Genomic DNA, 18242 nt, shown 5'->3' with positions numbered 1-18242 from the left:
ACATATGATTAAACACATGGAGACAGAACCGGTTAACTCTTGGAGATGCCCGAGATAAGTGAACTTGCTAGCTGAAGTCTGATGCCCCCCAACACCGATACTATAGCAGAATGAATATCAGATCATTTAGCTGGGATGTAGTCATTCATATTTTTCCTGGGAATGCCTAACTGTCATGTGACACAAAATCTGGCACTAATAGGTTGTTTTAGCAGAAACAGAAAAAAAGCTTCTTACAAGTTGAGTGCTTTAATTCGATTCAATGTAACGAATAAATTGACAGATGTGTAAAGATTTAGCATATTAGAGAATGCAATGGAAGCTTTAGCTGGTGTATATTAGTTAAATACTTAAAAAATTACTTTTTTTGGCCAAAATGACACGGTTACGGTTCTCAAGTAGACTTCTCAGCCTGTGTGTGATAGGCTCACCTGACAGGTTGGGTTACCTTTTGTTTCACCCCCCAAAAATATACAATTAGTTGGTTTTGGAACTAAAAAGAAAGTTTTCAGAAGTTTAGGTTCAAATGTGCTCAAGATCAGAGAGGAGGATGCAATGGAAAGCATGAATCATAAAGAACTGCATAATGTACGGGGCAGATCAGGAAGTCCAAGTGTGTTTATTAAACTAAAAGCCCTGCATGTGATCCTCTCCCCGGCAGCTCTGGGATGCCTGCCATGCGCGCTCCCGACCCCAGTGTGACACTGTGCTGTGGCTGCCCTTGCGCGTTCGCGAATGGGATGTGGTAACTTCCACTAGTTGCCTGCGCCGCCTCCAGGGGGAGAGGGAGTGAGGAAAGAAATAAAAAAGACACGAAGTGACTGATAGAGTCCAGAAGGAACTCAGGATCCCAGGATGTCCGGGGGCCAGTCAGCGACTTGGCTCTAATAAACCTGCAGCCACACACTCTCCGTTGGTCCGGTGGGAGGCAAGGCTGTACTTCGGACTCCGAAGCGTGGCTGAAGGTGGCCCCAACAAGTGACAGCCGCAGGGTTCCGCGTTCTCGCTCGGTGCGACGACCGTCACCCCATGCCTGCAGGGAGCATGGCGGGGCCGTGGAAGAGCGCGGAGTGGCTGCAGGAGGAGCTGCTCGCCGGGGGGAGCTCCTTGCTGCTGCTGGACTGTCGCCCCCAAGAGCGGTACCAGTCCTCGCACATCGAGGCGGCCATTAGCGTCACTATCCCCAGCCTGATGCTGCGGAGGCTGAAGAAGGGCAACCTGTCCATCCGCTCCGTCATCCCCAACGATCGGGACAAGGATCGCTTCGCCAGGCGATGTAAGGCGGATACCGTGCTGCTGTACGACGAGTCCACCCAGGACTGGCAGGAGAATAACTCGGCCAGCTCCGTACTGGCGCTCCTACTCCACAAACTGCGGGAGGACGGCTGCAAAGCCTACTATCTCAAAGGTAAACGATCGTTTAACGCAGCCGCAAAAAAGGGGGGCGCAAGGTTAGCGCCAGTCTGTGATGTACAATAGACCGCCACACGCGGGGGGTTTAAACTGCTGCCCTCTACAGATGCCAACCCCTATTAAGCAGTGCCAGCCCACCTGTCCTTATCGAGATCGGTATTATAGCCGTTAAGGCAGTCGATAAAAAAGCCATAGGCTACTATGTTGCCAAACTTAATAACATGTAGCCGTATAGGGAAGGAGCTGTACTTACAGGACCGCAGTCAACATTTCCGGATCAATAATACCCTATTATTAACTTTTAATACCCTTATTGTCCTGTTAACCCTATAAGTGTCACGTGGACTGCTGTGAAGACAGAGGAGGTGATCATTTTTGAACTTCCTGCTTATTGGAATTTAACCTTTTGTTTAATAAACCCCCCCAATATCATTTGGCAATGACTGGTAGTTAACCCTTTCATTAAAAGAAGGTTGGGGGAGTATACATTTACCTGTAATAAATAAGTTTTGGGGGCGTTATGTTAAAGAGAAGAAGCAGATGACCCTGTAGGCTTTTTAACTAATTGCCAAGCCAATTCACTTAATGGTCACCTTTGCCCTTCCTAGTGATCTTACATACCTTCTTACTCGGTCTCCTGTTAATTTGGGAGTGTTCTGGCTTTTGAATATGTAAGAATATGATTAACTGTTGTAAACGTCATCGATATATTGACTTTTCTTCATTAAAGCCTTATGTGGAAATGGCTGAAAGCACATCGACATCCAGTGAGGTTATAATATTATAAGATGTGTTCTTTTCTTCCTGTGACTGGATGTTAAGGATCGTTGATATAATGATATAGAGTGCGGATCGAATGCGTTATTACAGGCGCGGTTTAATGTCCCAGGCAACTATTAAGACTGCATATTAAAGTTCTTTTTCTAAGTACCTTAATATGCATTATTTAAATAAGTACCCTGGGTAGAAGCTGCAGCTCCCTAGATGTAGCTCCATGCCTCCTTTGTGGTCTGAAGCACTCATCACTGATTCGCTGCTTGAGGCAGCCAATCAGTGCCAGGAAAGCACTCCCTTTGAAATAGTTCTTTACACTAGACTTGTACAAACAGACCCAAAATGATTCAGACTAATTTTTTGTTTCGTTTTTGGTCCATTCGATTTCAGTTTCCTGCCAATCTGAGGCTTTTTATATACGGAAACAAAATTTGTTGTTATTCAGTCATTTACTCTCTCATGTTCCTTTACTCTCTCGCACACCGTAATTCACGCTCTCTCAGAATGGGTCCCCACTTTCCCTGCTTCCGTTTCCCTGTCTCTGTGCCCAGTTTTTTTTGTCTTATCCGCTTCTTCCTAGACAACGGGACATGGACATCATCTCCAGTTAACTTCAGCAAAATGGCGGGGCTTCCGGGCACATCCTATCCCCCGATTGGAGGATCGCAGGAGAGGGTCTGACAGGAGGCTCTGTCCTTTTGCCCAAAGTAAATTCCCGTGGACTTCGGCAAAATGGCAGAGCTTCCGGGCACATCCTCATCTCCTGCCTGGAAACTAACTGGCTGGAGGGCAGAGGGACACCATGTCAATTTAAAGGGGCCTCTCAATGATCATGTGTATTTGACCCCTTTAATGCGTGTGTCCTGTACGCAAACACACAAAAACGACATCAATACAAAAAGTTGTGGCACATGGATACACATGGTTTATTTCACTATCAGAGGAAAAAAGGTGTGTTTTGGCACTTTAAGGATTAGTCAGCATGTGTACACACCTTGTGTGGGAGGCATGCTTCTTTTTTCCAGTATAGGCCATATAGAATAAAGGTGGAGTTAGTGGTTTCCTTTCTTAAACTTGCCAAATCATGTCGTACTTGAGTCAGGATCTCTAACTTTTTGTATCAAATGCCTTTTTCATTTTAATCCACCATTCTCTAGTGTCTTTGCCCTCATGTCAGCGTTCATCCTATTCCGTTTAAACCTACAGAAAATAACACGCGCTTTAAGATAATGGATTTGATATGAAGCGGCAGGATGAGAGTTCAAGGTGGCTCTGGGGTGTATAAAAAGTTATGAGACTATTTATTACATCTGTGAGATATGGGGGTAATACGTGTGGCATAGCGACCTAGAAGAAAAAAAAAATCTCACTTCTGATTGGCTTCCTGTTACTTTCAGCCAATCAGAAGGCAGCAGCTAGTCCTTGACCAGAAAACGTACACATGAGAAAACAATGGCGGCCCCGTCAGCAATAAAATAAAGCAATAAAACTACCCAAGCTTGATAATATTTACCTACAGGTTTAAACTTTATATGAGGTGCATATTATTATCTCGTATTTATTTAGAGCCAACCCTTTACAGTACAAAACTAGAACCAGAGTAAATACAAAGTATATTTTTTACATAATCAAAAATATAAATTCTACTTTAACATAAACTGTTCTTGTATAACAGGGAAGATCTGTAAATACATGTTCATAATTTAACCCCTCCTCTAGAAATTCCGTGTTCTGTTCTCCAGAGGGAACGCTGTTCTGGATTAAGAACAACCGATTTGGATGCTGTCCAAGAAAATATATTTTTATCTTTCTTCCCCCTTTGTACCTTTTAACCCTGTCTGGCGGCCACATTTTTGCACCCATACACCCCCCCCGGCACCTAAAGAGTTAAGCCAGGCATTTACACGAAATGTTTTAGGATGTGTATGGTTTGAAACAAGATGGGTGAACTGTTATATTGTATTAGGACAACAGTATGTGCAAACAGGAAAGCGAATGGATATAAATATTTACTAAATAGTGGAACATGCCATGCACGGTAACCATTCATGCTGATACACGCCTGTATGGCTCTAGTCTTTCACCTTTGGGAGTCTTCTGTGAATAGGTTGTCTGCCCCTCCCCGCTATTACCTCCGGCATTGAGCAATGATCGCTGAACCAGAGCTTGAGCTCAGATCGGTTAAAGGGACAGTAACACTACAAAAAGGGAAGCATTAGTACTTGTGCTTTTGACTCACAAAACTAAGCGATATATAGATCACAACTTTGGTAAATGGAAATAGTCACAAATTTGTCTGGATCCCTTTTCATAGATCATAAGTGAGCAGTAGTTTGCAATAATGAGTTTTTTTAAGGACGATTATAATATATTGCGTAACAGTGTGTGGGTTTCATAGCTGCAGCTTAGTAAAGGGGCCAAAGATCCTAAAATCTATGTATTGATTTGATCGAGGGGTCTTTATTACGCCTGAAAATACGTGCATTCTGTATCTGTTTTGCCACAATTTGTATACATTTTTGTTCTATTGAGTTACATAGTTACATAGATAGGCTGAAAAAAGACATGCGTCCATCAAGTTCAGCCTTTCCCACATCGGTTTATTTCTTGCTGTTGATCCAAAATAAGGCAAAAAAAACATTTGTGGTTCTTTCCAATTTTGCACAAACTAGGGGAAAAAAACCCTTCTTGGCCCCAGAATGGCCGTCAGATCTCTCCTTGGATCAAGAAGCTGTTTCCCCAAGTTATGTTGCTCCAGCACTGTAGTTGCTACTAAGAGTCATAGAAAGCAATATTTTGGGTTTAGAGGATAGGTACCGCCAAAGGAAAAACAGGACTTGAGCGATAGATTAGACATAAGTGGTAACACATTCCAGGAGGGGGTGAAGGCATGTGTCTGCTACAATATTTAAAAGTGAAGGTCTTATCTGAGAAAAGCTGCTTATAGATCAGTGACCGATTGTCAGCTTCTCTTAAATGTTAAAACACACCCTACAATCGTTACCTGTAGGCAAGGGCTTGATTTACGGAAACTGTCAGCTTTGCATACCTGGTTTCCATGTTAACAAAAAAAACCCAAAAACCTACATGTTGCCGGCTGATCTGCTGATAAATCATCTTACCAGTATGCAGAAAAAGATGATCCCTGCTTACATGCAAGCATCAGACGTCATGTTGTGACATGCTACCCTTACATCTGTCAAAGCCTCCATTCCTCATCTATAAATACATTTAAAAAGCACATATATATATATATATATATATATATATATATATATATATATATATATATTGTGTACCCTCTGCATGCATGTACAGCTACATATCTTGGATATATTTGCAAAGTGGGCAGTATGAATTGCTTAACTTGGCCTGAAAATATAAATTTCACTGGGTAGGCTTTTTATAATGTGGTCACCTACATATACCTATTGCCAAACCAGAAATATTGCCCATGATTCCCAGATGAAAAAACTTTTCCTGAACCCTGGCACTCAGTGGGTTAATTCTTGCACTGAATTTGCTTCATTTAATATAGTTTCCAATTATAGTTTTGTTGCACAGTTACAAATTACACAATTTAACAGAACAGTATATTGCTCATCATTTTTTTTCAGTATTTTGGATTTTCCTTTCTCCTTATGTTCTTCTTTACCATTTTATTTTCTTCTCCTTCTCTTTAGGTGGATACAATACGTTTCAGTTGGAATATCCGGAGCTTTGTGAGCCAGGCCTTGATAATTCTTGCCCCGGTGAACCTTTACCAAGCCATGTACTTGGATTAGGAAGTCTCAGGATAACTTCAGAATGTTCTGATGGTGAATCGGACCGCGAGACAAGCAGTGCCACCGACCCCGAAGAAAGTCCGATTCTCACAAACCACTCAACCTTCCCAGTGCAGATATTACCCTATTTGTACCTTGGCTGTGCAAAAGATTCTGCCAACTTAGATATACTGGGGAAATATAATATCAAATACATCCTCAATGTGACTCCTAACTTACCCAACATGTTTGAACACAACGGAGAATTCAAATACAAACAAATTCCCATCTCTGATCATTGGAGTCAAAATCTCTCACAGTTTTTTCCCGAGGCCATATCATTTATCGGTAGGTATTATGATCTAAATAATTTACAATAAATGTTTATATGGTATGTTTCCTGTGATAAGGAACGAAATTCTGGAGACCTCATCTCCAGAAAGATAATTGACATTCTGGAGAGAGCTCAGCGATGGGCGACTAAAATGGTGAAACATTGGATAAACATTTTCAGGAAAGACTAAGGGGTGTCAATATGTAATGCTTGAAGGACAGAAGAGAGAAGATATAATATAAGTGTTTAAATAGTAAAAGATACTTAACAAAGTACAGGAGAGAAGTTTATTCCAAAAGAGGAGAAAAGTTGGATGTTAGAATGTTACGATGTAATGTAAGGAAGTTTTACTTTACTGAGAGGGTGGTAGGTAAGTGGAACAGCCTCTCATCAGAATGGGTAGAGGTCAATACAGTGAGGGAAGTAAATGTTCATATGATAGGCGTATGGCTATCATGAATCTGAGAAGATAAGGCCAAGAACTGATAAAGGTTTGAGTCATTACAGCAGGAAGAAATAAACAGGAAGACTGGATGGGCTGAATGGCTCTTATCTGTTGTCCAATTCGATGTTTATTTGTATACTGTCCATAAATCTTTGTGACCTACCAGGCAGGGATGGGAGTAAGTGCAGAAACTGACTAATTCTGGCTTTTAAAGAGTGACTTTTTGGTATTCATTTCTTCCTCTTGTTAAGTTGACATGTTATATTTGCATACCTAGCTTTTTTTGGGCAGTTCTAACCTGGTTGGTGCTTCTGCGGCCTTTATCATGTATAAGTCTCGGTCCTAGTTGGTAGAGATGGTTTCTGGCCAAAAACACCATAGAGATAAACTGCCAATCCCAGTGAGGCTTAATTTACTCTATGGTTTTTATGTCAAAGGACTAACGACGTCCGCCCACACCATGAAGATCTTTATGACACAGGAAGTAGAGGCTTATAAAAAGTTATCTTCTCATATATCTCACTTGGAAATGTTAGGAAAGGACAAAGTACAGCATTGTCATTTTTGAGGAAGTGACACAAAATGAGTATACGCCGGAGCTGGATTTAAGGTGACTACGCACTGGAAAAACGGCCTGTCTTGTGGGCTAAGGTTGTGCAAGGAAACCGTGTTTCTAGATTTCGGTTCGTTGCTCAATCTCCTGGCGCAGAAGAGGTTAAGCTTTCTGGATCTGTCACATGGAACAATTCCAACAGGGTGTGCTGTTACTGAGCGGCTGCTGCCCTTTTTTTTTTCTTTCTCTAAAGTGGGGAAGTGTCAATAGACATAGTGAGATACGCGAAGCATTTCAATGCACAAGCCCTAAGGGATCTTTTGCAACCGACATGAATCATCTGATTGTGAAAGAAACACCAAATGCGAGTCTTCTATGTTTTTTAACCCCTTGAGTGCCTTGTGTATTGACCAAGTATATCCACTGCACACGTAAAGGAGATGGTCATATATTATATAAATATGCTTTATATGAATTAGCGTCCGTTGAGTTCCATCTTCTGTTTGCGATCTACGTCCCCATTGAACCCAAAGAAATATAACTGGTTGACTGGTTCAGGTTCCTGAGCTTCTCAACAAATGATATTTCTGCTGAATCCTGTATGACATTTAAATACTAGCCTAACGCCTTTATTACACTTTCACATATTTCATGATATGGCTTAGAATTTTATTAAACAGTACTTCTCAGAATTCGTATGCTGATAACAAAGCCTCCCACTCAAGGATAATCCCATCAGTTCCGCCATCACCCATGACTTACCCTCAAGTCCTTATAAATGTTGCCAAAGATTGTCTGCTGTGTTTCCTACACACTATCAAAAGCCAAAGTGTGATGTCCTTGACTTAAATGGCTTCTGGCAGATCACCAGGTTTTGGTTTTAACTCTTTGCACACCTTACACTGACCAGTACATTGCAAACAATGCATTGGCTGACTTCATAACACCCGTTAGATCAATTTATTTTTGACTTAAAGAGAGGATTCTTCTAACTGATATAATGTTCTTGTTGTCCGGTGTAAAATACCCATATGGATCATCTCTTTTCTTTGTTAAAGACCTGTAGGGTACAGTATAATGTTTTCTAGACCTCACACAATCACATAGACCAGGGGTGTCCAACCTGCGGCCCTCCAGCTGCTGCAGGGCTACATCTTCCATACTCCTCAGCCAGCCCATTAGCTGAAAGAGCATTATGGGAGATGTAGTCCTGCAGCAGCTGGAGGGCCGCAGCTGACATAGACTATCTGCACTGTGACAACATAGAAATTAAAGCGAGAGGGGGAGAGGATAGGGAAAGGAAGAGAGAAGGAGAGAGACAGAGAATCCGCAAGACATGACGAGGAGTGAAATTATTCCAAATTATCAATGAACTTTCGGACTTACAAGTTTATTTGATCTCTGTTCATAAAGTTACGGAACGCTGGCTTGGCAACTTTTTGAATAAACTGTCAGATATCTTTTATAAGTTTTACTATTCAGGAGAGAGGAAACAGACTTGTCACGTGATTATCTTGCGATTAACACAAAGAGTTGATTTTTATAATCACAGACCAATAAACTTAAACTATTTATTCTGGTATAGTTTGAAGTAAACATTTAGGCTAAATTAGATATTGGTACATAACGAAATTATTTTTAGAGTTTACTACCTCTTAAAAAATAGATATATATTTATATCCAAAATATTAGTGAATTTAGAGGTTTTACGTCCATAGAATGCCAGTTTCCAGAGTTTACTACCTTAAAAAATAAATAAATAAATAAATAAATATAAATATATTTCCAGAATATTACTGAATTTTAAGGTTTTACGTCCGTATAATGCCAGCTGCTGGCTAGTTGGATCATACAGTGATTGATTTGTGTAGCTAAATGGGGATAAGCCATTTTTATCAGGGGTCAAGGCAGAGGAACCAGCCTACCAAGTGGTGGCCCATCATCCATATTAAAGGTGTACTATAGACTGACCTCATTTTAAAGCCAAGACTTATGGGAAATGCCTGAAACAGGGTTGTGTTCCTTTAAAAATACATTTTGCAAGGGCGCAATCATATTAAATCAACACTGCAATGCGCATTGCTCGTTAAGGTTAAATTAACCATCTGGCCGACTCATTCATAATTTCTAAGCATTCAAAGGTTGCGTAATATTACACTTGCTGTATGTAATTATATTGCTTCATTTACCTGACCAGGTAAATACGCAGTTAGCATAACTCACGACTAATGTTGAAAGTATCTGCTCTAATTTATTAATGAAAACACAAACGCTTGTTAAGATGCACGTGGATTATAAATTCAGTTCAACTTCTGTACTGTGTATTTTGATGATAACCATCTTGTTCAGCGGACTTTGGCATTGGACTTCAGTAACTCAGTGTGTCAAAGTTAAAATGTTTCCATGTCGGTATGCAAACAGAAAAAAAAAATACAATTACTGAAAAAACTGGAAAAGTGAGAGTGTCATTCACAAATGAGTTAAATAATATTCTTAATAGATTGTAAGCTTTCAAGATCAGGGCCCTCTGCTACTTCTGTACCAGTATGTCTCAACAAGTTGCTGTCTGTTTTGTATATTGTCAATGTTAACGTTATTGTTCATTTCCACTCTCCCTTATAGTAATAGCGCTACAGAATTTGTTGGGCACTACCCCTTAAGGACAATGGGCGGTCCCTAAACCCATTGAAAACAATGCATTTTGAGCCCGTACATGTACGGGCTTTGTCATTAAGGGGTTAATAAAATGAAATGTAATTATATTCTTCTCAAAAAGGGGCACTCATACTCATGATACCCTTTCTGGAGACTCACAATCCATTGTAAGAACATGGTCGATAATAGCCTTGGCATAATGTGTGGCATAGTGGGCACTAGTAGTCTAAATTTTTATATTGATGGTTGCATTGGGCTCACGCATATTGACTCCTTTTTTTTTTCTTTGCAGATGAGGCTCGCTCAAATAAATGTGGGATTTTGGTTCACTGTCTAGCGGGCATCAGCAGGTCAGTGACGGTCACAGTCGCCTACCTTATGCAGAAGCTCAACCTGTCCCTGAACGATGCCTACGACTTTGTGAAAAGGAAAAAGTCAAATATTTCTCCAAACTTTAACTTCATGGGACAGTTGCTCGATTTCGAGAGGGCGCTGGGACTAAAAAGTCCTTGCGACATCCGCTCACCAACCAACCAACTGTTCTTCACTACACCGACTAATCACAACCTTTTCCATGCTGGACCGCTGGGAAACAACAGGATCGGCGCTGGCGGATTGAAATTTTTTTGAGCGTTTGGGAGAAGAATGGTACATTGCAACATTGAATGACATCGCCAAATGAGAGATGTATTGTCTGCCACTATGATAATGCTTACTGTGTTATATATTAGAGAACTAATAAGTGCCAACCTAGTTTAAGCCAGAATTGCTCATGTAACAATCATAATAATATTTTCACAGCTTTACTCTTGTTTTAATGTGGCATATTTACTAAGGGTCAAACGGTAGACCGTAGCTGATCTATAGGGCCAAGCATAACATTCACCATCGATCTACTTTTTCTGTTTAGGGCCAATGGCAGAAATTCTACTTTTTTTTCATCTTTTTTTAGCAGGGCTAAATGTATCCCTAAGTTATTTTATTGCGTAGCTTTAGCAAACAAAGACTTCTTTTATTTGCTGGCTAAACTTTCATAATTCCAATCTATCATTGCACAACAGAATGAAATTATATATTTGTAATTCAGAAATGTTATCCTTGCATGTGGTATTTTATCCTTGCATGAAGGGGTCACCAACAGTGCTTTTAATAGGGATGCAGGTCCACCTTCATATTGTAAACACAGTTTAGGTAATAAAGCACTGAAACTTATATCCCAAAGCCTTAATAAATATGCCAACATCATTGTGAATGAGAAGGGCTGCTTCAACCTCCAAAGCTTCGAGCAAGTAGTAGCTGCCCACCCACAGAGCACTTAAAGGGTTAAAGTACAAAATGTAAAGTGAGTTTTTATATATATATATATATATTTTTCTAAAAACAGCATTCTAAAAAAAAAAAAGACACCGTATTACCTGCTATTCAGGTGACAGAAAACAAATAGTCAGATGATGCCTTTTCCATGTGAGGTGATGGGAATGAACGGTTTATTATGTACTAATTATTGAAATTGTATATTTTGTCAAATTTATATTTTCTCCCTGTGTTGAAAAAATCCACTGTATATTTTTCTGTTTTTAAGAGCCGTTTGTTTATATTGACCAAATATGTTTTGCACAAATTTTCTTTGTAAAAAAAAAAAAAAAATCAAAATGCATATTTTTGCCAATTGTATATTTTAAGATTAGGCTTTTTAAAAATCACTTTTATGGTTTATGAACATGTTTGCTAAGGGCAATTGTATATAAAAACAGAAAGAAAAAAAAAACTTGTACTGTCTGTATTTCATTTTTTGGGGTTTTTTTGTGTATCCACCACTCTACTCTAAAAACCCTTAACAGAAAAAAGTAAAACACAGATTTTTCTGTTGGTACCAAAGTTGTGTTTGAGAACTTAGAAAATGCTTTACAAGAGCTGAGTTCTGGACCTAGTAAAAATCACGCACATGGGCAGCCATCTCCATAGACTCCAAGAGCTCAGGGACTTTAAACATGGCGCTGTCATAGGATGCCACCTTGGCCACAAGTCCGTTTGTTAAATTTCTGCTCTGCAAGCTCTGCCCCAGTCCATTGTAAGTGATACTCTATATGGACAAAAGTATTGGGACACACCTCTTAATTGTTGAATTCTGGTGTTTCAATTAGACCCATTGCCATTGATCTGCAATCTGCAATTACAAACATTGGTGAAAACTGTGATAGGATGCCACCTTTGCAATAAGTTAGTTTGTAATATTTCATCCCTGCTAGATATTCTACAGTCCACTGTAAGTAGTAATTTTGGAAAGTGGAACTTTTAGAAACAGCAGTGACAAAGCGAAAGACCACGTAAAGTCACAAAGCGCGGTCACCGAGTGCTGAGGAGCGTGGTACGTAAAAGTCGCTGATTCCATAGCTGAAGAGTCCCAAACTTTCTCTGGCATTTATATCAACACAAAACCTGCGGCGGGAGCTTCATGGAATGGGCTTCTATGGCAGAGGAGCTGTATGCAAGTCTCACATCACCAAGTACAATGAAGTGTAGTTTACATCATACAAAGACATTTTAGACAATGCTATGCTTACAGCTTTGTGGGAACAGTTTGGGGAAGACCCTTTCCTGTTCCAGCATGACTGTGCCCCAACGCACAAAACAAGGCCCATAAAGACATGGTTGGATGAGTGGTGTGCGGGAACTTGAGTAGCCGCACAAAGCCCTGACCCCAACCCCACTGAACACCTTTGGGATGAATTGGACCACCGATTGTAAGCCAGGCCTTCTATTCCAACATCAGTACCTGACCTCACAAATACTCTTTTGGCTGAATGAACACAAATACTCGTACTAACATTTTGATGTCTTATCCCGCTGGTCCTCTAGTTACTGCCACCGACGTGTAGAGGAACTTTCACCGTTGGGACAGCCGAAAGGAAGCACAGGCACATTAAATACTTTCAAGTGAAACTCTTTGCCTTTTATTTATTTTAAGATTGCCATGCCAACAAAACAACAGTTTAACAATGCAGACACCCATGTGCTGATAGCAACAAAGCATGGACTTTGTACACGGATTATATATTAATGCAAGAAAATGGAAGCAATCACAAGCTGAGTGGTTTTGTTGTAAAGGTTCAGTAAAGTATGTCTGATTCCTAGATATATTTCAGTGGTAATATCCATTGGTTGATTTCTGTTTCGGTTCATATTGTTAACTTTTTGTTGACTATTATGATCTCGAAAAATGCTCCTAGTCTTTAGAAATCAACTAGTTTGGCCCTTCTGAAAAAAAATCGGAGTATTTTGGCTGTACCACAGATTAGATGTACGGTAGTTTAGAAAATGTAGGTTAGAATAAATAAATGTGCAAGCAGTGCATTTAGTATTATGTGTTTTTATCCCTTTACTGTTTCTTGAGCCTGTTACTACTAAGCAATAACATTTGTCACATATTTATAAATCATTAATAGCGAAACTAACAGTTGAAAATAGGAAGGAAAGATTATGTAACAACATGCATACAGAGGTTTTGCACTTTGACATCAGAGGTTACCAACATGCATGGATTCACTGAAAGGAAACTGTAGAGGTTGGATGAGTGGTGTGCTGGGGGTCTTAGTTCTAAGGTATCAGCTACATTATATCCAGTCTGCTGGGAGGGGAGGCTGCCTGCTCTGCGGAGACTTCTACATTGTGTCCGACAGTAAAGAGACAGCTATCCGGCTTCTACTTTAAGAAGGGACACTAGGCTATTAGAAGCAGCCTTCTCGCTCTATAGAGCTGGTCAGAGTATTCAACTGGCAACCAGTGTGACCATTTACGAAATTGGTGACGCTGGTCATATACCGGCCACTTGGCAACCCTGCCCATGGTTTATTTCATAGTAATGTTTCCTGCTTCCCAGGGTCGTTCCACCAAAGTCATGAGACCCAGTGGTATAGTCTAAACCAGGCCAACTAGGTCTAAGGCAGCAGTCCCTCTGCCACGTAACCGGGGACAGATTGCCCTATTGGATGATCAGGCTCCCTGACATGCCAATTTTCCTAGGGCTAGTTGTGCACACCGCACTTGCTGGTTATATCCCGTCACTCAGCATAGCAGACGGTGGCTGGTGGATGGCTGGGTCAGGCCTAGTGCAGCATCCAGCCAAGGCATTGATATAAACTCCGGTGGAAATTTGGAACTCTTCAGCTATGGAATCAGCAGAGCGTTGGCAAGTTTTACGCACAATGCACCTCAGCTTAGAACATTTCCTGGCCATCTTCACCTGCTGATGGTGACCAATGGCGGTCAGTAAGAGGGGGGAGTAAGGCACAAATACCTGCTAGCTACTACTCAGCAAGTATAAGTTTATAACACAGTATTTGTATGGTTGATTGTTGATTATTGTTTTATAAGTTCTAGTGGTTAACATACATAATGTTGCATTACATCACCCCACTGCCCTACAGCCTCCAAGAGTGGGCTGGTCCAAGTTGGACCAGGCCTTTTCAAGACTGGGGTTCCTTTATTATCATTTATAGATAGTAACATAGTAACATAGTTCATAAGGTTGAAAAATGACCAAAGTCCATCAAGTCCATCACGTTCAACCTATATATAATTAAATTTATGTATTTTTCAGTTCCTGCCTTTGTGTCACATGACAATTTGGGCATTCCCATCAAAATTTCTGAATGAGACAAAGTTTTTCACGATTAAATAATTATTTCTGGTGTTTGGACCTTCAACAATACTAGAAATTGTTTCTAATGCTACATTTATTTATAAAAGTGCCAGAGTCAGTGAAACAACGCCCTTAACAACCCTTAAATTCTGAGCTCTTTGGAAAGTAGGACACCAGGGTATAAAGGAGGGATTTCGATCTAAGAATCACTCCAGAGAGGGACATTAGGCAGGCATGTTAAACTATGTTTATAATTAGTGCCCAAGAGTCCACCCATACCTGCGCTTAGGCAACAGGAAGCAACCTGTTTCTGTATGAAATTCCACCGTACATGAGAAGAAGTACATCCTCCCATATAAACAGAGTCATTATTTACTTAATGGCCCACATCCAGCCACCACCTCCTTTTGGCTTGTTCTTCTGTCCCATATTAAAAGATCCCTTGCCCAATCTACTTTCCGGATCTGTTCCTTTCCTCTAGACTAGAAGTATATTTTTAATCATGTAGTTCTGATAATCAAGAAGGCTAAATAGTTACCCTCATAATAATTGAGCACTGTGCATGTTGAGGGGATAGGTAGTGGTATGTTTCAAAATGTACTACCCCTTAAGTTAATGCAATACCCCCCCATAAGGTAAACATCCCTTTGGCTAATAAAATCAACAGTCTACTCTGTGAGGACTGGTATACTGCTTGATACTCAGGAAACATAAGGCACATCATCTAAAGACATGGTCCTCTTGATCAATGTAGTCAGGTCACATACAATATGCTAATTGCCCTAGTATAGAGACAATAGGCATTTATTGACAACCAATGGAATGGTCCACTCTAGCAGATAAATCTTTGCATAAATACTATATACCGTACATATGCATTTTATTATATTTTACTTGGGAGTGATGGGCTTCAACTTTGAATCTGACTTTGTGTGGTGCTTGATTAAAAGCCAAACCCACCTTCATAATCTATATTTGCAGACTATATATGTGATCTGTGGATCCAGCCATCTGGTAAGGTGAGCTGTTTAATCTTTTATGAGCATTCACTCAATTTTCCACTTTCATAATCTTTTGGATCCAATACTTTTCATTCTACATTAATATTGCTGTTGCTAAATTTACGATATTGTCTTTAGTTGAAGTTGATACGTTTTATAGGGCCAACATAGAAATAGATCTAGAGTCACATATCAAGCATTTTCCATGCATCTGAAGAAAATTCCTCTCAGGTCCCACTTACCTGATGATCCTGCTCCATGATGCCAGATCATATGGGCCATGAATCCAAAGCTTTGGTCAAGAAGTCACCTGACACACTCAAATAACTGGACCATGAGGTGCCTAACCCCTTATAGGTACTATGTGTCTATTCCAGACATGCATGCCTACCTACTCTATTTTTACCTGTAGTGAGATTAACTCCCTTACCTGAAGACAGACCGGGAATTATATTGACCTGGGTATTTCCACTATTGTCCCAACCACACAAGGAAATTCTCATGTCCCATAAATGAACATATAAATGTGGCATCAAGCACCAGTCATAAGGTACTTGCCTTGTGTGTACTGGGCAAAGGTGGACCTTGAACACATGGATAAGGCATGGGTTTCTAACTCTCCTCAGAGTGGGTAAGTGGTTCCATTGCCCAACTTCAGTGTCAGCCACTCATTTTGTTTTTACGAGAGCCATGCAACCAACTCCACTATGACAATGTTTATGTCCTTCTCTACGTAGATGATGATAAGTAGGCTTTATTCAACTATATTCTTCATTTCTTGTCATCTCTTGAAGAACACTTATTTTATGCACTCCCTGGATTTAACACATCCCAATGTTATTCCAAAGAATTGTTATTGTTCTTGTGGAAATCAGTTTATTGGGTCAGACGGGCTATAGTAACATAACATTTTAATTCATTTCATGTGTCACTGTATTGTTGCAATTACTGTAAAAGGAAGTTATGTAACAGAGGAAGTTAAAAATGTTTCTAAAGATGTTTTATTTAGACAAGAGCTGATGAAACCTTCCACAAGCTGATTTTCAGTTTAAAAATGGATCAGCTTGTCGCGTGTTCAGTTAAGCTGAGAGAAAAAATATTTACAATCAAAAAACCTACAGAGCCTACAGATTCTGACTGAAATGTGTTTAGTGGCAGTTTCATATGAAATGCCACCTTATTGAATGTTTTTAGATAATTTTAAGGTTTAGAATCTTAAAGGCCTTGTGTTGTGTGCTCTATACACTCCCTTTCCATGCTATGAATGGAAAAAACAGTTTACAAACTGTTGATGTCCACCACTGGCTCATGTCGGTCTAAGAAGGTGCACTTTTAAACCACTAAAAGATACACTGGAACATGCCATTCTCCTACAAACACTACCAGCAATATGTTTCCAATGCTTTTGGCATTTATCTACTAAAGATCTGGCATTATTCTCTATCACTTCTACTTGAACTTGGCCTGGCTCTTGGATTTCTTCTATTTCTCTTGACCTCTTCCAAAGACCTCCCATCCTTGATCCTTTGCTACTGGCCTGTTTGGAACTTACTTCAGGTATCTCCAATATATCTCTGTTCCTGTTTATCATAACTCAATGTTTTATTTTACATTAGGCTTCTTAAAATCTGAATACCAACTATCCTTATTCGGTTGAGGCAGTCATGACAACTGAGCTCATATACCTCTGACTAGCTGTCCAAAGCCCCCACAGACTGGCACTCCATGTCATTATCTGTATCATGGTGAAACTGGCTATTCACATGCCCTGGGTGAGTAATGTGGGCAGGGTATGATGTAAAGAACACAACTTCTACTTACTTCTAATGACTTCAGTGTAAAATTATTGCCGACGGTGTGAGACAGAATGTTAGCAAGTGTGTCAAGGTCTTGGTAAAAGTAATAAGTGAGACATAAGCTGTATTTAAAAAAAATTACAGGTATTTGCTCCATCTGTTTATATTTGTAGATTAAAATTTTAACCATGTGTCACAGACACCTGATTTCCAAATAAGATCATTTCCACATTTTAGAAATAACAGATTGGATTAATGAAAACAACATTCCATTGTGAAATCAGTTTAATACTAGAGGTGATGATTCGGTAGGTTACTTTAGTACTTAATGAGGCTTCCACATTTCTAAACTTACCCAACTCGTGAGTTTAATGTTTCACTGAATACCTTTTGTGGTTAGAACTATTTCCAATTTACAGTCAACATAAAAATGTTCTTTATATGTCACAATTACTACTCACCAAAATGACATATAGCTTTATTAAAGGAATTCATAGCTTTTCCCAAATATTTATCATTTTATTTTCAATAAATGAAAAAGTATGTATTTTGGGACACATAAATTGGTTGGCAGGGATAGAGACTACCTCACGGATCTTGGGTCAAAGTGTTGGGAGGTATCCACATGGGAGATGCTGCAACAGCATTGACCGCAAACGCTTTTATAGCTTGAAGGCTAGTCAGGGGGGACGAGAGGATCTCTCCAATGAGTCTGCTACCCCCAATGACGGAAAAAGTGGGCTGGAGGACCTGCCTGGAAGGACAGTGCCCTAAAAAAAACAATGAGTTGGTTGTGAGGTCAAAGCTGTGTGGTTTATGTAATTGAGTACTGCATTTAAAATAATAATAATAATAATACAGTAAT

The 18242-nt window shown here is 39.9% G+C and overlaps 1 protein-coding gene across 1 annotated transcript; it reads left to right on the top strand.

Annotated features, from left to right (window-relative positions):
- Positions 1 to 670: 670 nt before the first annotated feature.
- On the top strand, positions 671 to 10883 carry DUSP7 (dual specificity phosphatase 7). The gene is made up of 3 exons (XM_053469944.1): positions 671 to 1408; positions 5871 to 6299; positions 10231 to 10883. The coding sequence occupies exons 1-3, from the start codon at positions 1030 to 1032 to the stop codon at positions 10566 to 10568; spliced, it is 1146 nt and encodes a 381-aa protein (XP_053325919.1). The 5' UTR covers positions 671 to 1029; the 3' UTR covers positions 10569 to 10883.
- Positions 10884 to 18242: the final 7359 nt, after the last annotated feature.

The sequence above is a fragment of the Spea bombifrons genome, chromosome 6 (genome assembly GCF_027358695.1).
Source record: "Spea bombifrons isolate aSpeBom1 chromosome 6, aSpeBom1.2.pri, whole genome shotgun sequence".
NCBI classification, from domain to species: domain Eukaryota; kingdom Metazoa; phylum Chordata; class Amphibia; order Anura; family Pelobatidae; genus Spea; species Spea bombifrons.
Note: the sequence above shows the minus strand (reverse complement) of the source record. Positions and strands in the feature narration are given on the sequence as shown.

Coding starts and splice junctions, on each gene's coding strand:
- DUSP7 (XM_053469944.1), top strand. CDS start 1,030: ATGCCTGCAGGGAGCATGGCGGGGCCGTGGAAGAGCGCGGAGTGGCTG. Junction 1,409..5,870: donor CAAAGCCTACTATCTCAAAG/GTAAACGATCGT, acceptor CCTTCTCTTTAG/GTGGATACAATACGTTTCAG. Junction 6,300..10,230: donor CGAGGCCATATCATTTATCG/GTAGGTATTATG, acceptor TTTTCTTTGCAG/ATGAGGCTCGCTCAAATAAA.